The sequence below is a fragment of the Ostrinia furnacalis genome, unplaced genomic scaffold, assembly GCF_004193835.3.
Source record: "Ostrinia furnacalis isolate ACB-3 unplaced genomic scaffold, ASM419383v2 OfSCF7594, whole genome shotgun sequence".
Classification (NCBI taxonomy): domain Eukaryota; kingdom Metazoa; phylum Arthropoda; class Insecta; order Lepidoptera; family Crambidae; genus Ostrinia; species Ostrinia furnacalis.
In genome coordinates this window covers 334,295-359,066 of record NW_021137833.1, presented here as the reverse complement: position 1 = coordinate 359,066, position 24,772 = coordinate 334,295, and the positions used below count along the sequence as shown (strand labels likewise).

At 38.0% G+C, this 24,772-nt stretch overlaps 2 protein-coding genes across 2 annotated transcripts; both read right to left on the bottom strand.

Annotated features, from left to right (window-relative positions):
* Nucleotides 1–8,483: 8,483 nt before the first annotated feature.
* LOC114365519 (carboxylesterase 5A-like) lies at nucleotides 8,484–11,317 on the bottom strand. Its single transcript, XM_028322113.1, has 3 exons — nucleotides 11,177–11,317; nucleotides 9,760–11,054; nucleotides 8,484–8,751 (listed from the first exon to the last, which is right to left on the bottom strand). Exons 1-3 carry the CDS (start codon nucleotides 11,288–11,290, stop codon nucleotides 8,484–8,486), a joined length of 1,677 nt encoding a protein of 558 aa, XP_028177914.1. The 5' UTR covers nucleotides 11,291–11,317.
* A 3,787-nt stretch (nucleotides 11,318–15,104) lies between these two features.
* On the bottom strand, nucleotides 15,105–23,823 carry LOC114365520 (uncharacterized). The gene is given in 19 exon segments (XM_028322114.1): nucleotides 15,105–15,263; nucleotides 16,272–16,460; nucleotides 16,658–16,775; nucleotides 16,867–16,973; nucleotides 17,273–17,419; nucleotides 19,462–19,568; nucleotides 19,826–20,046; nucleotides 20,229–20,359; nucleotides 20,522–20,677; nucleotides 20,806–20,954; nucleotides 21,061–21,200; nucleotides 21,272–21,424; nucleotides 21,539–21,671; nucleotides 21,767–21,940; nucleotides 22,264–22,468; nucleotides 22,546–22,808; nucleotides 23,016–23,168; nucleotides 23,327–23,624; nucleotides 23,794–23,823. Coding segments are annotated over 19 exon segments (2,982 nt in total). The 5' UTR covers nucleotides 23,806–23,823; the 3' UTR covers nucleotides 15,105–15,137.
* Between the last annotated feature and the right edge of the window lie 949 nt (nucleotides 23,824–24,772).

Below are 24,772 nucleotides of genomic sequence, written 5' to 3'. Positions count from 1 at the left end.
CTAGTTTCGACAACCGAAAATAGATGCCAGTTGCGAGGTGACCATAGGTCCCAAGGAGAAATGTACGTGTACGTGCACCACGAGAGGTGAAAACCAAAAGGTAGAGGCTTGAGGATCTAGGCCCTAGAGTGCTGAAGGGTACGCCTGGCCGTCAGCCAAATTTTACGTCGCACCATAGAGGCAGTTCTGCCTGTATTAGAGGAGTGGGTGCGACGACATGATCGCCTCACACATAGGGCGACCCAGGTTCTACCGGGCCATGGGTGCTTCGGGCCATTCCTCCATCGTATAGGCCGAGAGCCTGTAGATGGTTGTCAGTTAACACTGCAGTCTTGCCCCGTGAGTCACCGCAGCAGACTGACACGCTCCAACAGTGCCCAGCCTAAGCGAACGAGCGGCGGTTGGAAATGACCTCTCCCTACCAATCGGGAAGAGGCGTGAGATAGATAGATAAATTGTTTATTTGTTATAACACACACTTTTTTTAATGCTTTTAACACACACATTATGTATAGTTGCTATTGAAATTCAATTCAATATTGAAATAAAGTTAGTTAGTCAAGAAACACACTAGGTGACACCACTGGTATTTTGTTACACAGGTTAGTAATAATTTCAACAGTTGCAACATAACAAAAGTGACAAAACAACAGAAGATGATGTGTGCCGCAGCGATGCAAAAAGCAAAGAGCTCAGTATAAACACTACCCTCAAAAGGGCAGAACACTCATTTTCAGCTTTTGCTAGAGAACGCCTCGGTCGCTAGACATGGAGGTGTCTGGTGGCGGCTAAGGACGAATGCTACAGGCAACAGCCAATGGCGATGTCCCGCGTTCCCTCATATTGGATCATGACAGAAACAGTCAGGTTTTTAGTGGGTGTAGGGGCTATCCACCTTCTGGTAGGAAGAACCCCACATAACCCACTAGCTGCCCCCGCAGCTGGTGGGTATGAAATGTTATGCATTTTCCGGATAAAAAAAGAATAGTTAACAGGAAAAGTTTGTTTTGAATAGAACCGATTTGAAAAAATCTCTCACCATTAAAATTCAATTCTTTTTCTGCTGAACATAGGCTGTATAAAATATTCTCAAAATAGTAAAAAACCTTTGATAATTTACTATTTGATAAAGAATTTACGTATTTATTATTTATTAGGACTAATGTATACCATGATTTATAATTATGGAGTCAGTGTTGGAAGATTTGAAGATTTTATAGTTTCCTTGAGCTGTCACTTGACAGCCTGGCACACTTTTACGATGGTGGATCAAAGTATTTTGGTTTGACTATAGAGCGTGAAAACACGCACACAGTCACAATTTTTTTAGTGTGAATAAAAATAGCATCGAAATTACCTAAACTTGACATGCCACGCTAGACGTAAACGCTCTTAAAATAGACGGACTAAAAATTTTTTTTAGGAAACTAGCCTATTACGCGCGAGCGATAAGGATGGGTAGCTTGGGGTCATTGGACAAAATTCTACGTGCTCACAGACCAGACTATAGTCGCCGCGACTGTTGACAAGTCTCAGTGATGCTTGTCTCAAAAACACCCGTGCCGCCCCCATACCTCAGGTACTGACTGAGTAAAGCGCTAGACCTATAACTGTATAATATTAACTATACAGGGTGTTAGGTAGATGGGTATATGAGCCGACACAACATGGCCATATAAATGGAATGGCGAAGTCAGAAAATTGATATCTTCATTTTAATTATTTGAATTTTCATACAAATCTGATTTTATAAAATTTATTTTGTATGAAAATTAAAAAAAATTAAATGATATCAAATTTCTGACTTCACCATACCATTTATATGCCCATGTTAACATGGGCTAGTGTCGGCTCATATACCCATTTACCTAACACCCTGTAGATGTAAAAAATATTGCATAGGCTAGGGAAGGACTTTTTCCAAATATAAATCTCAACTGTAAATATAGAGGTGTTATTCTATTACTTGATTGATCAAACTAAAAAGGCTGGATTCATTCTACATCAGCTACTTTTCCACAGTTATAATAATAGTTTAAAAAAATTCAACTTACGCGTTACCCATTTATTTATTTTTTACACGAGTGCACAAGCCAAGCGCCTGCGTCTCAATCTGATTACCTACTGCCTTTTAGCGATTTGCGATAGCAGTTTTATTTCTATCGTCAATGCTTGTTATTATTTTCAATTTCTGTAAATAGAGCTTGATTTTCTCAGAATAAACAAATACCTTTGTCGATCAACTATCGTTATTGAAGTTATTGAATTGATCAGTGAGTAAGGTTAGCTGTGTTGGTGACGACAAGAGGAGGAAGGCCTTAGGTGAAGCGATCTTCTTTCTTCTTTGCCTGGCCTATTCCCACTTTATTTGGGGTCGGCCTTCCGTATCATGCACCTCACAGGCGGCTCGGCCCTGGGTTGTCTCCCTGTTGGTTGATCTGGTCCTTAGGTGAAGCGATATCACAACAAAATACAAGTAATGCTTTCAACTTTATCATTAAGATTTCACAATGCCATGGCCATTAATTAAAACAGTAAAACCACATCATACCTATGTACACTTCTGCAGTTTACTAAGAAGAACTATCCTTGTATGGGCAGTGGTGGCCTCATATGCCGGCTGTGTTCTGTCGGAGCGGGGTCTCCGGGCTTCGGTGGACTGGGCATGCTCGAAAACCACTTGGTGGCCTCCATCAGCCCGTAGATCATTAATGGTATACCAAACCTGCAGGACAGGCTATAGTTAACTCTTATAAACTAGTATAAAATATTGCATTTACTTAGGAGAGCCCAATCCAATTACCTACTTACTTAATTCCAACGGTAAATTAGAAGGAATTGTAGCTACCTACCATATTTCCTTTGAAGGAACTATGAAAAGGGACTTGGGAATAAAAATGCAACGATATTATTTTGGGGTCACCATCGAATAACAAACACTCTTGGGTGTCAGTCATTCAAACTGCCATCAAATTCTAGGTAGGCCTACTAAGGTACTATAACTGGCACACTGACAGTTTCGACTGTGACGATTTATTTAATATTTATTCTTGTTTGGTCAAATCCACGCTAAGTACTCTACCACCATAAAACCGTCTGGGTTTAATGACACGTGGCTGTTGCCAGTGCCTGAAATTTTAAGAATTAGGTAGGCATGCATTTAAATTGCTAGTTTGAGATTTATACTTGTGAAGATTCGAAATTAGGAAATAACAGTAAAATAATAGTTATTATAACTCACATGTTACCCATTTCTTTAAATTAGTTTTTGCTCGGGATAGTGAGCGCACAAGCCAAGCGCCTGCGACTGAGCCTGATTACTTACTGCTTCCTAGTGATTTGCGATAACAGTTTTATTTCTATCGTTATGCTTGTTATTATATTTCAGTTTCTGTAAATAAAGCTTGGTTTTCTCTGAATAAAAAAGTTTTGCCTCGATTGACCATTGATCGACCTCGATCGATTCTTTTGAATTAAGTAGGGTAAGTGCGTTAGTTTTCGTCCAATTATCGGAGTTGCCAACTTTGTGATGCGAAATGAATATCTTAAAATACACTTACTCATATGTATCATATGTCATTATAGTCCTTATATAGTCTACTTTACGTTAATATTATATGACAATAAGTAAATACCACGGGTTTTTTTATAAAAAATATTTTATGCAAAAGAGGCGATTTCACTAGTTTTCGTCCAAAAAAATCAGTTTTCGTCCTAGTGTACGCTAGTTTTCGACCACTGTGTAGAAAAAAGGGTGCAGTTGAATTATTAACTTAAAACCAATTCTACAATACAGTAACTATGGATTGTGGTATATCATTTGAAAGGTAATTTTGTTAGCTTTCAAATGATATCAAAAAGATTTAAATAAGTTTCTTACCTAAATTTAGGAAAATATTGCAATAGGTCGAAGGATAAATGGACGAAAACTAATCTACAGGAATAGCTAATTTTGGTTTTCGTCCACCCCAGTGCTTGCTCATGACGTCATGGACGAAAACACAACAACGTTTAAAGCTATTTTTTGTTTTCGTCCACATCTTTTTAACGGTTTTTATGGGTTTATCACTGTTAAAAAGTGGACGTAAACTAAAATGCTTAATGTAATAGCAATAAAGATCATATTGGAAGAATATACATTGTATTTTGTAGGTCCATTGAAGTAAAATGATTATTAAAAATATTAACTAGGTGTCAGGGTTTCCGTCCACGTGGACGAAAACCAAAGTTTTGCAAAATTGTTATGCTAGTATTAGTCCACTTAATTATCTAAGATTTCTATACAAAAACTTTAATAAACCCTTAAAATAGTGTTTATTATGCTAATAATTAGACATACGTGCCAAAAACATTACGTAAAGTAGCTAAAACAGTAATTAAACATTCCATGAAAGTTCCCTACCGGCACGTTTTTTTTCTAACTTGACGACGTTTTCCATTCACCTGTGTGCAGCAGCAACTTCCGTAGATTTTTTTAGAGTTATTACTTGTCAAATTACACTTTGATGCAGGCAGAACTGTTACTTAGATATTATAGATTGTAACAAGTAAAAACTTGTACGGAAAGTTAGGTTTGTATTCTAATTTTCCGTATTTGTTTGTGGCAAGTCGGTCAAATGGACGAAAACAGGAACTGGACGGAAAACCGGCGCAATTACCCTACATACCTACCTACTGAGTGTAGCTTTTTAGGGACGACTTAGAGGTTTTTGTCACAAGTATTTTGCTAACTGGAACTGGTAGTACGAAGTACTTATTATTATTCTGTGCTGGTAGGTACAGTCAGTTTAGTTAGTCAGTCAGTCATAATTTGTTCATACTGATTCAGGGTCAAAATCACAGGCACGAAAATTGGTTTCACACTACCCAAAAGTTAATGATCATTGTGAGAAACTTGTTTTTACTTAAGTAAAGTAGGTACCTATTTACTGTAGGTAATTCTATAAGGGCTAAATAATAATATTATTTCTCATTTATGTAAGTAATGCGTTAGGCCTTTCAAATGCGCTTTTCAACGGGCCGATTTTTAAGATCCCCTAGACAAGTTACAAAACGGACAGCATGGACTTATAAAAAGGTCCATGACGGACAGTATCGGGGCAGGTGGGCATTCTTACATCGTCTTAAATCATAACATACGAAATGTTTCTTATTTAAATGCTTTAAATATATTATTAATATATTAGTTACTTAACTTACTACTTACCACCTACTTTTAAATGTTGGTTTACCTAAGTAAATAGGTAGGTACTTTCCTATCTTGCTTAACTAGGTATTTACTTATAAGAATCGACACCTTCCAATTCTTATTTTCTAGTGAAACCTGTTATTATTTAATACATATGTAATACGCAGTTATGAAACGGATCAGGTTTGTTTATAGTGAATACTGTGAGCAATATTAGTAAATAATAATATTTTGTAACGCCTTGTGATCCACTACGAGATATAGGAAAATAACGTGATATACTTAATACCTAACGCGTTCTTCTCATTTCAAGATTGGTGCTGACCTAATGCATTGTTAGAATTTCTTATTTATTACCATAACCTTTCTACAGCATTCTTTAGCGACCTCCCTTTATTTATAGAAACAATAACAAGCATTGATAATGAATATTATTGATAACTAATATACCTATTGTCCTCCTTCGTCGGAAGTATAAAACACAAGTGGATTCCCAGGTGGGGCTTTTTCTCATTTACGTTGATCAAGTGTAGGTACACGTGTCCATAAACCATGGGTAACATGTAAGTATTCTTGTGGTTTTTTTTTCTATGTTGTAACGTTCGATTGATCGACGCCTTTGCCGCCTGAAAACAACGTGCGCTTGGGACTTCAAGCGCTTCAACTTTTAACTCTAGGTACCCACGATAGAGTAGAAATAGAAACTACAGTAGAATAAGCAAAAAATCATGTTCGGCAATTTTAAAAACAGCAGGATCCCTACTTATATAACCTCAACGAATGGGTACCTAATGAAGGCTTTTGGGCTGTTCTTTGATCACTAATAACGGACTGTTACGATCACATAAACCCTATGGCATAGGTACACTTAATTAATATAATATTACGTACCCTTTAGGCTGACCGGTGTCTCGATGGTGATGTATGGAGTGATGTACCTCGAGAGGTGGCTTCAAGGCCTGCCCAACCCTCCGAAGCCCGAAGACCCCATCCCAACGGAACACAGCAGGCATATGCCGCCTCCGCCACCTATGCAAGGATAACGAATCAGGACTTTTTTCAAGTAAAGTTTTGTGAGAATGATATTTCAGAGTATTACTTACCTAGTCGTCATTTAAGAGGGTATGGTAGAGCAAGCAAATCAACACCATTGAACATTTTTGCGTTTTATATAATTTTATTTAATTGTGTACTTTATAAACAGTGAGACGGTAATAAACGAAGAATGCGAGTATCAGTATTGACATATATGCAAAAGATATTAGTTAATCTCCTTCAATCTCCTTATGCCCAATTCGACCAAACTTTTATCCTAGAATAACTCCTGGTATACCTACTTAACTGGCACATTGACAGTTTCAGTATGGGAATAACAGACGATTTATTCTGAGATTAATTTACTCTTGTTTGGTCGAATCCACGGTCCACCCTCAGTTAAAAACGGCACATCTGCAGGTAGGTACAGTCGGGGCAAATACCTAAGTCTGAAGAAATTCATAAGCAGTCTTAAAAAAATTGTAACTTTAAGTAACTTGTAAGATTAACTTGGGCGAGGTTAGGTCTGCTATAGTTTTATAGCTAAGCAGGTACAGCGCAGTTATTCGTGGTGCACAATCCTAACATGAGAACTGAACATTAGCTGTTACTTGATCGCGGAGGTGAGAACTTGTGCAGTTGAAAAAGGCGTTAGTTGAGACTTGAATCTAGTGCAAATATTTTACAACTAAAATGGGTTTTAACATGTAAGTACTTACTTATTTATTTTATTGGAAAGATCAGGCAAAATGAAGACAACAACTGTAGTCACCCGGCATGTCAAAGGTCGTGGGTTCGCTAACCACTTCAGGCAATTCGATTTTCTCAAGTTATTAAAACAAGTATAAGCCAAATAGACACAAAAAATAATAATTCTTGTTCAAGCCACTTGTTTTTTGCTTCGGGGATTGTCAGTACAAAATATTTTTAGAAAGTTAGTCTTATTTTTCAATTTCCTTAATGGTCGAATTTACTTGGTTGTAATTTTACAGGCTCTCCGGTATGTCGATAATAATGTAGTGTTAGGTTTAGGGTGTAGAAGACGGCAGTAGAAATTAAGTGAAACACATGTTTGATGTACGGTGTCTCTATATTGAATGTTTTAAAATTCACATGATTACAATGTTCGTAGTTTGCTAAAACCCTAAGTCAGCAGAACGATACGTGCGCGTGACCGGTTTACGGGAATTGGATGCTATTTGTAAAGTAAGCAATTTACATACTTCACCTCCCCCGAAAAGTAAAGGGTAGGTGCCTCCCCTTTGCAAGAAAAAAAAAGTTTGGCCACGTATCATTGAGCTTTACATACATAAGTAGTCTATTAATAAGTAAGTACAATAACTATTTATTAAAATTATACATGACAATGTTATAATCACAATACATAACACATAACACATCATAATAATAAAACAAACTTTTTTTTTGTTATTAAACAACTTAGTATTATTCTTATGAATAACAATTTCCTTATTATCTTTAAGTATTTTTACATTTGGCGAAATGTCTTGTATTACTTTATAAGGACCTTTATAAACACAATCTAATTTATTGCCTACTTGATTTTTTACTAATAATAAGTCTCCTGGTTTATATTTAAAATTACAACTGTTTTGATCATATTTAATTTTTCTAATATCTTTACAATGTAACAAATTTTGCCTAGCATCTTGTTGAGCTTTTTGTAAACGATATTTAAGTTCCTTGGGATAGTCATCAAAATTGTATAATGGATCTACATGCTCTGATAAGTTACTTGGTAAATTACAAACTTTGCCAAAAACAAGTTCATATGGAGTATATTTTGTTTGTGAATGTACACTAGTGTTAAAAGAAAAACACCAAAATGGAATCCAATCACTCCAATCAGACTTATTATTTTCGCATTGAATTCTGAGATACGCACCGAGATGCTTGTGTGTGTTTTCTAAACCACCTATAGTCTCATGATGATACGGGGTTGAATGGATTTTTTCTATATTTAGTAATTTGCAAACTTCAGACATAACGGAAGATGTAAACTCAGTTAAGGGCGTAGTTAAAAGGATGCAGTGCAGGACGTAGTGTGGGCGTCGCTCATGTTCGGCGCGGCGAGGCCGGGGCTGGGCACGGCGCGCGGCGGCAGCAGGAACTGGTCATCTGCTTGATGTGGGCCGGGATATCCCTGGACTCCTCTTGAAGTGGGCCGGGCATTCCCTGGACACCTCTTGAATGTGGGCCGGGCTTTCCCTGGACTCCACTCTTCTTTCTTCTTAGGTACTTAGTTGCGTGACGCGAGGTTTTCAATGGAGATGGCGTTTAATTCTTTCCTCAAAGTCTTCACGGCGCTCTTGCGGCACTTTTTGAAGATGTAGACGGCGATTGCGGCGATAATTAGGACGAGAGCCACGATGAGGAGGGTTTGAGTGACGTGGTCGCTTTGTCCTTGATTCAATTTCGTGTCGGCCGAAGCTGCTCCGTTGGCGTTTTGTGCGACGACGACTTCTTCTTTTGAGTATGATTTTCCCATGTTGTTGTTGATGTTGATTCTTGATAATTATTCGGCTTAATTCTTCATTTAAAATTTAGTTTCTGTTTTTCTTTTCTTCTCCAGCAAATGTAAAGTTGGCCAGGTGTGGCGGGGTCGCCATGTAGTGTTAGGTTTAGGGTGTAGAAGACGGCAGTAGAAATTAAGTGAAACACATGTTTGATGTACGGTGTCTCTATATTGAATGTTTTAAAATTCACATGATTACAATGTTCGTAGTTTGCTAAAACCCTAAGTCAGCAGAACGATACGTGCGCGTGACCGGTTTACGGGAATTGGATGCTATTTGTAAAGTAAGCAATTTACATACTTCAATAATATACGGCCTGCTTTGGGTGACGAAGCTGCTCTCCGACCTGCCGAGCCCCCCGAAGCCCGAAGATCCTCTGCCTACAGAGCACAATCGGCACATGCGACCGCCACATGCACAAATCGTACAAGGATAAGGAGAAGTAGCCTAAAATTGCACAGAACAAATCCAAGACTTTTGCATAATAAAATTCAATGTCACTTAATTCTTTTGTTTTTTAATTTCCGATACCTGAATAGATAATTGATTTTATTATTATGTAGGTAATTAAAACTATTCATATGGGTTTCTTAAACGCATAGCTTAATAGCTTGAGTAATATTATTTGGTTATTGAAAAAAAAAACCAAGTAGACATCATTGCCTTTGTTTTCTTTATTGATTTAATTATAAATACCTACATCTATTTTGAAAGTTAGTCATTTTTTGTCCCGTATTTTTCATAAACATTTTTCCAAAAATCTATTCGTTCCTTGTTGGGCAAAGATATTATTTGAAATTCTCTGTCGATTTCTAGAAATGTTAACTCGTTCAATTCGCTTTTCGTCCAGTGAGTATTTGGCGACTCTTTACTGTTTGGGTTTCTGAAAAATATAATACAATTACTCCAACTCTATGAATGAATCTTGTTTTGAACGCTATTTTAACAAAACTCTTGAAAAGTTAGAATTATAAAAGCTCTTAAATGTATGTAACTTACCCAGTCTTAGCAAAGCTTGTCCACATCCCAGTCATTTTGTTGATTATCCTATAGTCGTTCGAATTTGCTTGTAGTGGGAGCAGGGACTGATATATCACAGGTTCAAACAGATAGAATAACTCGTCTCCATGATCAGCACCCGGTTTCCTTCTCAAACCAGAAGCTGATTTGAGTAAATTTCGATACGAGTCATATTTGAAGAAATAGTTAAACACGGATATGTTTGTGTATTTTAGAAAATATTCAGTGGTAGCAACGCTAGGATACATAATGAAGGCATCAGAAAAGTAATTTATCAGTCCATCAAGAATATCATTGTCTAATGTTTTATTTCCAAAATATATTTTTTCCACATCTGCTACAAATATATCTTTATCATTTTTACTTTGAAAGTATAGGTTGTGTGGTATAATCTGAGTAAAATTTTGTACAAGATTTTTAATACCATTGGAGTTATATTTCGAAGCCCATTTTATACCTTCTTTGTCATTGTATCCAATGATTACTGTAATACCAGAATTCAAGTTGGAAGAATTTAATAAATCTCTGGGTGGAGCAGTAATAATAGCATCTGCAGTAGGTTCTTCAAGGCAGGGTCTAAACACGTACGGGGCGAAGGCATTATTAGTTTGATCTCTATATGTTTCAATGGTAACATCTTCCTCGGATACTTGATTAAAGATGTTTAGAAGTTCATCTGGATCAGAAGAATTATATCCTAAGCGAGTAGCAACTAAGGACGCGCTTCCTATAGGGTCTTCGTCAAAAGCTTGCGGCATTAGCACTGACCCACTTTGTAATATAACTCTATGGAATAAACCTTCGGTTAATGGAGAAACCAACAAGTAGTTAACAGAAGCAGCTCCAACGCTTTCACCAAAAAGAGTTACTGAATTGGGATCACCTCCAAAATATTCTATATTTTTGCTTATCCATTTCAAAGCTGCTACTTGGTCCTTCAACCCCGCGTTTCCTGGTGCACCTTTGTTCCGTAAACAAAGAAATCCGAATGCTCCAAGGCGATAGTTAACTGTTACGACAATGACTTGTTTTTTCAGTAAGTGTTTGGGATTATAAAGGAGGTGTGTGTTGCTGCCCCAGTAGAAACCTCCGCCGTGTATGAATACCATTACAGGGAGTGGAGTCTTTAGTGCAACTGTGGGGGTGTAGACGTTAAGTACCAGGCAATCTTTGAAGCCTATGGGTGTTCTAGTGCGACTGAAGTATTGTTTGCATCTACTGGAACCGCGTGCTACATTTAGTGTGCCTTTCCATGAGGGTGGGTCTCCAGGTGCCTGGATCAAAAACGTTACATGGTATAAAAACAAAAGTGCTTCATAGGCCTACATTAGGTCCTAAAAAAGCTCATGCATTTTATGTTACGTGGCTTGTAAAAGATAAGGTAGCGAACACTTACTTGGAATTTTCCTGTCACTGAAGCGTAGGGCACTTTCAGAAATCTTCTGTAGGCTCCAGAAAAACTTATGGAACCTTTTAAGTTTCCTTGAGGAATCGTTACCTCTGACGACATTAAATTATAACTATTTAGGCCACTAATATAAAAATAAATAAGAGTTATTAGTAAGAGCATGATTTTAATCTGATTTGTCACACGCACCTTTACACACTAAAATAATGTTTGTTCCATTATGGTTTGAACTTGATACTCGGAGCATTCTAGCAAATCGACGAATGGTTTATTTTAGGAAATATAATATAAGTTAATAGGCTAATTTAAATAATAAAACCGGTGTTTAGCACGTGTCTAGCTGTGAAGATTACTGTTAGTGATGTATTATGATTTTGGGAGAATATTAATGTTTGTAAATAACTACTGGGTGCGCTTACGCATGATTTTGATTATGTCATTGATTTACGAAAGGATAATTCGAATGAAACTGTAATTTATAATGTAATGTACCTAATTCTACTGAGTTCTTGTTGGTGATAGGAACCTAGATAAAAAATAGGTAGGTAGACTTTTTATTGCAAAAAAGCTACTAACACCAAAACTGATATTAAATAAGTACTTACCTACCTACAGCAAACAAAAAACTGAAAGCCTGAACCATATTAAAAACTATGAGCAAAAATACTTTTAGATAACATTTACCTATTGTTTGACGGTGATGAGTGATATCTTTTGATGAGTTCATAATTTTCTATTGTTTACTTGCCTATTAATTACGTTTTCGATAATCTATAGAAATCGTTCCAAATAAAAGCACGGTTCAATAAATATCACACGCTAGTAATCTATCTAATCCACAGGAAACAAGTATATTTTAGTTAAAATTCAATTTAAGTGAAGTTATCAATTCAAAATGTTTACGTAAGTATCTTGGTATCATATGACATTTTAATAGATCACTGTTTCATTTCGATGTAGGATGAACTCGGAAAGAAGTTTAAGCGATATACAATTAGCTAATGTAGAGCAGCTTATTTACACAATATTTTATAAAATATAAGCAATAAAGCCACCTCACACTATTACGTTCTGCATTAGTGCCGTGGCCAGTAAAAGCGAGGAAAAAGAAGAATTTTCAGGACTTGATTCACTTGGAAAAGTGAAGCAACATAACGTATAGGTTCAAAAATACTGAATTTCTCCAACGCTTAATCTTATCGATGCTTTTAGCAACAAAGGTATGGGCTTATCGCGAAAAACGGGGTGTTTATAGCTTATCGCGGAACGCATCCCAGGCCTATAGGACTATTATTTGGTTGTTTTAGTTTATTCTCCAGCACCCTTGGCGCCCTCTGGACGATGTACGTGTGGGCGTCGGCCTGGCATAAGATCGTGGACCTCATTCCCTACGACCCGCCCATGCCGACCCCGCTGGACCCTTTCAACGACTGAAACTACGAGGGATGCTGCTGATCCGATGGATAAATTGATATGCTCAAATGTCTTAGCTGATAAGTGTACCATATCTTACTTTAGAATTTGTAAATGTACCCATTAGTTGGGGTAGTCAGATAAGTAGACTACCTACTCCATTTCTTTGTTAATATGTTAAGGGCCAGTTTACTTGCTACCTCTCCTAGCCTAGCCGGTTGGAGACCAAGAGTTAAGCAGCAGCTAAAGTAACTTAGCTTAGCTCTTGGTCTGCAACCGGCTTTATAACTTGCTGTAGCCTATAGGAACTTCTTTTTTGAAAAAACAAAACTTTTTGGTATCACAGATCTGTCTAGGCGCAGACCACCGACATATATTAGTCCAGTCAAATTAGACATGAACCCTGCATTAATTCGCATACAGCTGAAAATTGGTACGCATGTTCGGAGCACCATTATGAATTAACTGTGAAAAGTCCCCATCGATCGGAAATGTGCTAAAAAAAAATTCAATGTCAAACTTAAAAAATACGGGTTTTTGAGATTTTCAGCTAAACGGTAAGTTTTATCACAAAAACATGTATGACAAGGTTTAAGATCATACTATTATCTATCAAAATTGTCTATACACTTTCTCCTAAGAGTCAGCGTTTCTGAGATTTGATGATCAGAAGAGTCAAAAAAGTGTTTTCTTCATAACGGTCTTGCACATAAATCCAATGTGATATCGCCTCGTGCCTCGACTCAGCATTGTATCATGATGTGTTGTCGACGTCGAATATAAAATAATCAACCTTAATGTCGTCTGTCATCTTTAATTATCGAAAAATGGTTGCAACTTTGACGAAGGATTGCACCGTGAGTTTCTAAGATACGAAGTTTTCGTGTTTATTATGTTTAAGAGCTCTTATATGCACACGTCACTACTCTACTTCTAACTCTATGGTCACTCTTTTAGCCCGACCAAGTTAGACAGTCCAGGTTATAATAATTCGCATAGAGCTGAAAATTTGTGTGAATGTTGAGAACACCATCCTAAATGAAATGTCAAAAGACCCCGACGATCCGTCATTTAAAAAAAAAGTTTTCGAAGTCCCAAGTTTTTTGCATTTTTTGGCCAAGTAGTAAACTAATCATAAAAATAGATAAAAAATTATAGTAGATCATAAAATTATCTATCAAAATTATCTTTGCCCCTTTTTCCTAAGAGTCACCGATTATGAGGTAGAACGAATCAAAAAGTTAGTTAAGATGTTCTCGTTATATGCACATGTTTCCACAACACCTATGATGGTTATTTGGCGCATTTTTTTACCAGGTTTCCTCAGTAGGCCTTTTTTAAGATGTATTTGTTATCCTGTTCAATTCAAAACTATTTTAATAGAGTTGAAGTTGTGGACTCGTGGAGTAGTTAACAGAATGCGAATTCTTCAACATTTTGCATCGTTACCACATAAACGGTGACTCTTAGGAAAAAGGGGCAAAGACACTTTTAATAGATAATTTTATGATCTACTACTATTTCTTATCATTTCTTATGATAAGTTTACTGTTTGGCGGAAAAATGCAAAAAACTTGGACTTCGTAAATTTTTTTTTCAAATGACGGATCGTTGGGGACTTTTGACATTTCATTAAGGATGGTGTTCTCAACATTCACACAAATTTTCAGCTCTATGCGAATTATTATAACCTAGATTTTCTGACTTGACCGGGCTAAAAGAGTGACCATAGAATTACAAGTAGAGTAGTGACGTGTGCATATAAGAGCTCTTAAACATAATAGACACGAAAACTTCGTATCTTAGAAACTCACGGTGCAGTCCTTCGTCAAAGTTGCACCCATTTTTCGATAATTAAAGATGACAGACGACATTGAGGTTGATCATTTTATATTCGACGTCGACAACACATCATGATACAATGCTCAGTCGAGGCACGAGGCGATATCACATTGAATTTATGTGTAAGACCGTTATGAAGAAAACACTTTTTTGACTCTTCGGATCATCAAATCTCAGAAACGCTGACTATTAGGAGAAAGTGTATAGACAATTTTGATAGATAATTGTATGGTCTTAAACCTTGTCATACATATTTTTGTGATAAAACTTACCGTTTAGCTGAAAATCTCAAAAACCCGTATTTTTTAACTTTGACATAGAATTTTTTTTTTAGCACATGTCGGATCGATGGGGACTTTTCACAGTTAATTCATAATGGTGCTCCGAACATTCGTACCAATTTTCAGCTGTATGCGAATTATTGCAGGGTTCATGTCTATTTTGACTGGACTATATGTAGTTGAGCCCGATTCTAGTTTGTATGAAGAATCGGCCGATACAATATCGGCGTAATGTGCGCACGTTCATACATCTCCATACTGATTAACAGCCCGACCCAACTATAGGTAAGTCTGCAGTCTGCGCCTAGACTTAGTTTTCTGGCAGATACATTTTGACCGTTTCGATAAATAAAATTTAAAAACCGTATCTCAGTGTTTACTTTATTGGTACTTGTTTCGTACAATTTAAATGATCAAAACTTAAGGTACTCGCACATGTTGCAGCGACACTCTCGGAGCGCTCGCCCGAGTCGGTGGCACAGCGACTGCTGCGACTCGGCGCTCGTCTCCACTCGGTCTTCGTTGAACATGAAGCCGCACTGGATGGGAAAGGGATTCTTATTACAAAGACATAGCAAAGGCAGTAGCACCCATGCAATGTTCAAAAATTCACTTCAGATAAGACTTCACTTCAGAGAAGACTTCACCTCAGAGTTCAGAGCCTGAACAGCGCATGCGGCTGTGCAGGTTTTATCAAACTTCTATTAAGTACAGTCAGCGTCAAATAGTTCGTGACACCCAAAGAGGCAAGAAGTTTACAACACAATACAGTCCTATCAACTTAAGCTGAGAATTGCATTTGTGTGAGTGATCGCCAAAAGTACCGTTAGTAAAAAACATACAAATAAAATTAATGTTTTATTAAAAGGAAGTCTATAAAACACTTGCTACCAATTGGACCGATGTAACGATACTTGACACATCCTTTTAAATAAATAAATAAATAAAAACAGGTCCTCGCTCAGCATACGCCAAGGCACGAAGTACCTCGCCAGGCCGTTCTGCGAGCACCGTTTATAGAGAGGGCGTCCAGCCAGCCTTACAAAATACAACAAAAAGACAAACTTTATATAATTACAAAATAAAAACAGACTAAAAACTTTTCGTTCACACCTTTAAAATACGTATTCAATTTGCATAAAATTTCTTTCACTTGGCTGCTTAATGGATTTCGTACAGGAAATTCACTAATATTTGGAACACAATTACATAAAATTACACATATCTGCTACCAGTACCGGGGGTGAAATGAAGTATGTGAGCGGCAAGGAAGCGGTGCGTGGCGGACGCGCCGCGCTTCAGGCCGCTTGCTATAAATAAACCGGTTTAAACCATGCGCGGGACGCGCCGCGCTTCACGCCGATTGCCACTCTACACTATCGGTGTGCACTCACACAAATGCAATTCTCAGCTTAAGTTGAGAGGACTGTAACCTTGTTCCAAAATCCAAATATAATAAAAAAGTGTTGCAAACTTTTTGGCTACTTTGGGTGGTGGATGTACGATGTTGTCATAAGATTGAGATTTCTAAAATTTAAGTAACTGACCGTCTCAGCCATGTTCCTGCAGTGCAGCCGGCGCGCGCTCGGCACGACTAGTCTGGACAGGAGAGCCCAGGCGCGACCAGCCTGCCTGTCGCACTTCAGGGCCTGAACAGCACATGCGGCTGCGCAGGTCTTCGCGGCGGTCTGCTCATCTGTCACGTCCGCGTCACCTGCTTCGCCTACCGCCGCTCGCTAAACGTATATTTTTTATTAATCATTACATTAGGCACTGGGGTTGCACAATGCACATATTGCCGAGTATAACTAAAAAGGGTGGCTGGCATGTGCTTCAATTAAATCACCAGAAAATGCTGATATGGGCTTATGGTGGCGATTGACTGATGATTAATTCTTGATTCATGTTGAATGCAATCTTATTATTAAAATACCTGTAACCAGTCCTCAGCCAATTCGACCCAGGCGTAAGCGCTGGGTTGACGACGGATCAGGTCTAGAAGGAGAGACCGCCCTCGCTGCGTTTCCCAGCACGGCATGGATAGTAAGATACTGAAATTGCAGTATTTTTTTACTAATAAATTAAGTAGGTCTCGATCCCTTTGGCTTAATTTTAGAAATGTATTTCAAATATCGACTTTACCTATAACCACTTAAGCAGTTGCCAGCTTTTTCAAAAGACGCCATTGCGGCCGTTATATTCTTATTCTTGTGTAGACACTCTGCTTGCAGGCCACGTAAGTAGCTTATCTATAAAATAACCATATTAGGTACTGCATTATTCCATTTGCATGTTAGCCGTACCTATGGTTCTGGAAGAGTAATATTAGGACTAACTCCACTTTACACGTGGACATAAGTGAGTGTCATAAGAGGCGAGTAGGAGAGAAAAATTCTTTTTAACTAGTCTGGTCAGTGTAGGAAGTGTAAGCAAAGTCCTATAATTGCCTCTGGTTTTGAGAGGGTCGTCGTCCTATAGTAGAGGTATGACTTGCTGTTGTAAGAATAAACTTTTTATTTTGCGCAAATTAAAACAAGATGGCACCTACATCACCAAACTTCTCGATGGCCAGTTGCAAGTGGCAGAGCGCGTCGTCGGTGCTCCCGCGCAGCCGGCAGCTCAGCGCAACCATGTGGAGAGACGCCGCAGACTCGCCGGCCTCCGCGATAGCTCGGGATAGGCAGACTTCTGCTAGCTGAATTTTAATTTAAAAAAAGTTAGACAAACGATACTAGAAAATCGAACGCACAGCGTTGAATAGAGCTCTGTGATTGGTTCGTGTATCACCATTTGCGTCCACGCGCACCGTGAGACCTCATAGTAATGTTTGTGAATAGGAAACGTTGTCTATATTTTCAGTTTTATCTTGTTTCATACTATCAGTGTACCAGTTAATGAATGGTAGGTATTTAAATTGTTAACATTACTATATCAACGAGCCAACGAGTTCATTTTAATTCTGGACTTACAGCAGTTAATTTAACCTCTACTTATAACAGCTTTTTCGAACCCCATTAATAGATCCCATAATAAAATTGTGCTTTGACCTGTGCCACCCCAATCTGATGACCGTGAGCTAATTTACACGGTCAAATAAATACGTCTGCTATGGGGATAAGCTTAATTTGAACTAATGGCGAAGCTTTTCCAAGTTAGAAGTGTTTTTCCTTACTGATTTTTCATTCAAACATTATACAGGGTGTTACTTTGCATTCTTGCCATATTTACAGAGGTGACTATATTACTGATACTGATCACAAATCCGTTAAAAAATAATGCCCGAAAAAATTTTTTTTTAATCTTGAGTATTTTATTTTATCGACAATCTGTTAAACACATCACTAATTATCGTAACGCATGCACATCACTTGTTGGCGATGGCGATGAAGACTTTTTTACTTTTTATTGTATTTTTAAATATCTATTGCAATCTATTGTCTTTAAAATGTCTTTTTGACACTTGTAAAAAACTGAGAAATCCATCAATCACAAATCACGTTATAAATTATACAAAAATGTCTGAAGTGTATTCAAACAACGAATAATTTAATCAAAATGGTGCCTGGAGTGTCTGCAAGACGTCTTAGACGAAATGCTTGATGACGTACACGTTACACCAAATGCTCTACTAGCAGCAGGATGGTGCTCCCCCACAATAAGGACGTCAAGTGCGCGAATAATACGTTTGGTGAACAGTGGATTGGACGAGTGGTCCAGTAGCTTGACCACCACGATCCTCGGACCTGACACCAATGGATTTTTGGCGCCACCACGATCCTCGGACCTGACACCAATGGATTTTTGGCGACTTGAAACGACTATGCGCAGAAGAGATAAACATGAAAGGATTGTTTTAGTGAAACTGTGAGACAAAACGTTTATGTGTTGCGAAAACTAAAGCGGAAAACCTACGCTTCGCCGTGCTTGACTGTGCCTTCATCAGAACGGAGGACACTTTGAACACTTGCTTCGCAGTACGTAAACTTTGTAAGTAGGAACTTATAAATAAATAATTAATTGTGAATAAGGTGATTTCATTTCATACTTAATTTATTAATTTGTAAAAATAGGGTACAATGTTAAAATTAATTAAAACCCTAATAATTATTACGTATTTTTGACGGTCCTAAGCCCGTAAAGTAGAAACTGAGAGTAGAAAGGAAAATCTGAAATCAACTGAAGAATATTTTAAAATAATTATTATGACTGGATAAAAAGGCTGGTACCCAGAGCCATAAAACAACAGATTATTAAGAACTAGGCCACGCCCACTAGGTTTATTCCACTTGCACCTGTAGAACGTGCGAGACAAAATTGGTTTATTCCGATTTGTACTGAAAAACCAAATTTACTAAAATCTTAGTGTACTTTCTTTATGGGAGTCTCTTGTTTATCTTAAATAATAGGTATTGTTCCCTACTTTTATCTCTGTGAATATGGCAAGAATGCAAAGTAACACGGTGTATAGTTTTACGCAGTACTGCGAGAAATTACATGATGAGGTCTACTTAGTTACTTGTCGATGAGAGGGTACATAGTATCAATAGCTAGCTATGGAGATAAGATTCGATCATGTCAACTAACGCCGAAGCTTTATGGGACCTAAATAAATTTCTGCTCTGCAAATAATTAATAGATTCTACTTGTGGTCTTCTCGTTTGTCGTTACCTAGCAATGAGAGTGGGTATGAATATCTATTATAGAGTTAGGCTTCATCCATGTCAAGTGTCAACTAACTCCAAAGGCTCTCAACCGCAATAGAAGGTCAGCAGCTTCGAAATAAGGGTTGGTGCCGGGTAGTAATGGAGTATTGTCCCACCAGTCGCCCAGCTCGTACTCCCATGCTCTGGGGATCCCGATGTCCTCTACTAAACCTTCTGCATGAGACCTGGTGCATGAACAAGAAGATGAGATGCATTACTTTACATGACTCTTGAATAAGCTTTTAGGTACAGCGTGAATTTACATACGTTAGGTAAGGTAAGTTACATACTACTAATCCTTAACTTAAGAAAGAAAAGTGTGAAGTGAATCCTAGGTCCCAGAATTCTTCTGCCTTCTACCGAACTAATAGCAAATTGAAAGCAAAAATTTTTGTGACAAACATTCCATTTCCTAGCTAAAACTAAAAAATAGACCATTTACTTTCGTTTATACTCCATAACTTGATCAGCCATGTGAAAGAGTTCCCGCTTCAGGTAGTAGGCATTGACAATGACCCAGCCGGTCAGCCAGAACGGGTACAGAGCCAACAGAGCCACGAAGAATGGCTCTGCTGCTTCAGGGTCATCTTCGAATAGAATGCTGCCCTTTGACACAAGACTGTGGAAATAATAAAAACTGTTGAACTTGTTGCTCTTGTTCAAAACACAAAACAAAATATTTAGTCATAAATGTAAATAAGTAGACATAATTTATGATAATCGCGCGGTGATTCGCCACAATGGGATATGTGAAGGACATTAACTGAGAAAAATTTACATATCCAAGACGTAGTCACATACGTAAGTGGGTGTCGAGGGTCCAAAACTATTGACTTGTTGATGCAAACATTGGCCCAATCGCTATCCACGTCTCGTAAGCAAGTTGACAGCTCCCGCCAACTGTTTGGACTACGGGGCTTCTGCACAACTAACTGAAATGTTAAGGAACGCAAGCATGCCCAGAAAGAATTTTTAGAAATTAAAAGGCCTAAGGGCATAAAACGGAGGGCCAAAGCTTAATGCGTGTTAAGCTGCGAGTAAAAGCAATTAGTAACATATTGTATGTGAAATATTATTATTACAACAGACTAGACCTGTAAATACAATTCCAAGGCGTGTGACGTGTCTTGCATTTGCCGGGCATGTCGAGCTGCTTTCAGCGTGGGGTCTATGTCCTGTCGATGGATGTTCCCCACCAGAGTGCTGCAAGCGATACGTGTCAGGCACGCGTGGGACATCATTAGCATTTCCTGAAAAGGAAAGCATTACACTACGACCAATAGAAGCAGAGCATCAATGAAATATGTTGCAAAAACGGGAAAACGTTGCCTACGAAAACGCGATCATAGCTAGTTATAAAATAAAATTGGTTACAAACTTCAAAGGTATCATCCGAACGTAGGAACTCTTGCACAACGAAGTTGTTGTTGACGTAGATGGCGGCGTCGAGGCAGCATGACGTCATCAACTCCACGCGCGTGCGTGTCTCGCTCAGCTGCCGGTTGAATGCGCAAAATTCCGTCATTCCTGAAGATTATTAAGCTACTTTTAAATCAAATATGGGCCCTCCAAGCTTTTGCATTCATTTTTTAATTTGTCTCGAGCAGCCAGTGTTATGGACTTTTTGCATTACCGTAATGTGGGACTTTCCGAAGAGAACTTTCTGCCGCACGAACTGTAGACTGCCATTCGCGGTCCAACTGCCCTCGGCCTGTGTTCTCTCTCTTTACGGGGCCTAGCTCCATTTCTTGCAGCATATCGTTTATCTCTGCACTGCAAGAATCCACAATAAGAAATCTTCTTTATAGTTACTAAACTGTACTCTTGATTTTCTAGTTAAATACCTTGTAATAGGAGTAGGTATAACAGCTTTTTTAAGTGGTCTTGCCAATTTAACTTCAACGACGATGAAGGCACAGTTTTCGTCGGCGCCAGTAGGTCGCAATGAAATGCCCATTTCAGTACTGGTACTGGTGGGAACCGAGTCACCAGGTAATCTGAAATGAGTTAGTGTTTCTTATCTTACCTATTGTTTAATAGCTCTAGCTAAGTTATTTTAAGTAAGGTTTTGGAAACTAAGATCTATGTTAATTGATTAAGAACTAAATTACTTGGCCTTGGGAGTGCTGCCCGTAGTGGAAGCCAAGTTATCGTTCGGGGTAAGGAGGAGCTCACAGCCACATTTTTCTAGCATCACCTGGGGATTTACCCAGTGCAGAGGCACTGCCATGCGGACGCAGTTTTCTAAAAAACAAAAGTTTTATTACCATAAGATAATAGCTTTTTAGAGAATTACGATCCTATGAGTTTCCAAAGAATGTCTGAAACCAGTGACTTGCCTCCAGGATACAGTAAGTGGAACAGGTTGAGGAACGCCATGAAGCTGAGGCCGTTCTGCTCGCCGTACACGTGCACCTCGAAGGGCCAGCAGTAGCGGCGCAGGTGCTCCCCGAGCCACGCGTCCGAGTGCTCCAGCATCAGGGTACGATGGAAAGAGCCCCACACGATCATGTCTTAATTAAAAGAAAAAATCTACTTTGTTAGACCAGTCGATTCTGTATATTACTATATTATATTCTCTATTATAACCAGAATCACGGTAAGCAAGATGGATGTATAGAGCCAAAGATAGGGAGTCACAAAATTCACAAAGGGAGTTCACTCGTGGTCGAACTTAATTTCTTTTATAGACGTCATTCGTAATAATAATTCTCATAAATGTTAGCTTTAATCAGTTTTTATTCAGCCAGCTAAAGGTGTATAAATATGTAAAGTTAAAAGGTTAAGCAACATTCTCAAATGTGGAATCACGAAAAAAAATAGGACCATAACTCACAATCTTTGAGTTTCTTAGACATGTAGTAATTTAAGTCTATGTTTTCAGTATTGTGCACAGTTTCCAGGTTGCAAACGAATTTCTCGTCTCCTCTCGTAAATATGTCGTCTCCTACCCTGAGGCTTTCCCATTTCGGATAGAAGCTCATAGGGTTGAATCTATTTGGAACTCTATATCCTTGGTTGAAAGTGACAAGTCCCGTGTTCTGTAAATATGAACCAAGATGCACGATTAAAGTAAAAATCATAAAGGTTGTAATGAAAATAAAAACTATGTTTCTACCGTTTCATTATGAAGTGGTGTTTTAGATGCTGCAGTGTAAATATACTCCTCGTCGAAGGGTATTTGGACATTGTATGCAGAAAGTAGAGTCACTTTAATATAATTTGCCTTCTTTAGCACTTTGTGATGGTGTTCGTTCAACTCGTTGCGGTCTACAGACAGTTCCAGGGTGAGGAGAGGCAAATTGTCCCAGCTTTTGGTTTGCAGTATTGGTGGTTTTATCATTGGTTCCATTCTTTTTTGCACGACCATTCTATCCTTATCTGAAAAACAGAGCGTAGATACTCAGTTGTTTACCTAATTAGCGTTTTCATTGTCTCCTATTATTATTTGGATGTCGTTTATATGGAGCAAATTGGAAATAAACTCTGTTTTTCTACCTAATTTTCAGACTAACACTCACTGTCACTGTAGCTGGTGGCATAATAAGTGTCTGTAATAGGTGTAAATTTTATTAAATAGGTAGGTACCTATAAATACTGGTAAAATGTCCACGTTGCAGCAACTTATATCGACTATTGGTTTCACTGTAGAGCTGGATCTGTTCGACTCAGTGCTGAGTCTAGGAGAGATTCCCTGGGTGCTCATGTTTGTCTCTATACTTTTTAATGGTTGAATATTTACTGAAAGAATACAAATAAGGAAACAAGCATACTGTTCAATCCAATAATGGAGTCATGTTCAGTATCGCACACTGATCTATTAACTACATAAAGGGACCATAGACAGAAAAGACTGGAAAATACTCCTGCTCTTTCTTATGTAGGTCTAAGGTCCTTACCAACCAAAGGGCAGTCGGCAAACAGGCACATTTTCTCGTAATCCGAAGGGTCATAGTTCATAGTTCCTTTGGCTAAGATCCGACGTCCAGCCTTGCTCTTCGCACTCACCGTCTTGACAATCCCAGTGAGGAGCAGCTGATCAAAGAAGGTCACTTTGATGGCGTAGTGTTTGGGGATGTCATCTGTCACTTGCAGACTCAGAACTTTGACTATGAACACGTCCATGGGTGGGACGTAGATTTCCTCCTTCATTTGCATGTCTGATCTTGTTGACAAAAGCGAGGCTTCCGATTTATTCTGTAACAGTCATCTTTTTACAGTTGTGTACATTTATATACCTACTTTTTTAAATCCTGGAGATCAGGGGATGTCTTTTCTAGTAGATGCCTAGTGGATAGGTACTGCGCACATATTATGTGCTAAGTTAATATTGTACTAACTGATTATAGTACATAACATATTTTACCCTCTTTTTCATGATTGCAGCTGTGATAGAATCTTGACGTTACTGACTTAAATTAAATTTATTAATATTAATTTATTAAAATAAACTAAACAACCTCCCTTGTAACATGTGCAATTTCAATAAACTTTGGTGACAGATGTCAATGCCAAACCCATGTCATTTTGATATTTCATAACAAGAAGTAGGTTGCATTTGGACGAGGTTGCATTTAAAAGCCACGTCTAAAACAAATGAAAATCATTTGTCTCATTTTAACCATCAGTTTGCAAAACTATTGTTTGTTATGTAACATTAATGAGGATTTTCGCGAATTCTACTTATTGCTACGTATTGCCATCTGACGGATTTTTCATTCGCGAAAACCCTCAATATCACAGTTACTGGCCTAATGTTGGCCCTGACCTGACCATATGATTGCTCTGATTACATGGTTTATTTTATTATTACCACTTAAAAGACCATGGTAAATGGCTTAACGAGCCCTCATAATCATGGAATCTATATTTTTATTAGAAATTGATACCCCTCCTCCTGTCCCACCTCTGAAACTCTTGCGCTGCCAGGATCTACAGCGTGGTCGCCGATAAACACCCAATCAGTGAAAATGTAGCGTTTTACAAAGACTGAAGTGTCATAAAAAGAGAGTAAGTACTTACTCAATAGATGAATGAACTCGGGGTATTTTGGATATTTGTCCTAAATAGGCCAAAAAATTATTAGTATTCTATCTAATGTTAGAGTAATTTGGTATACATTACCTACTTTATAACATTATAAAATCTATTGTTAAAATTTTTGGCAATCAAATAGTCATTTGGTCTGACAAAGTATTTTATCAAATTGATCATTTGCTATTCCAGTCCTTGCTTAAATGTATCCGAGTTTATGCAAAAATGATAAATTATTATATTTTTATACTGATCCCTGTTTTCACATCTAGCGGGGCCCAGCTTATCAAAATTGATGACAATAATAATAT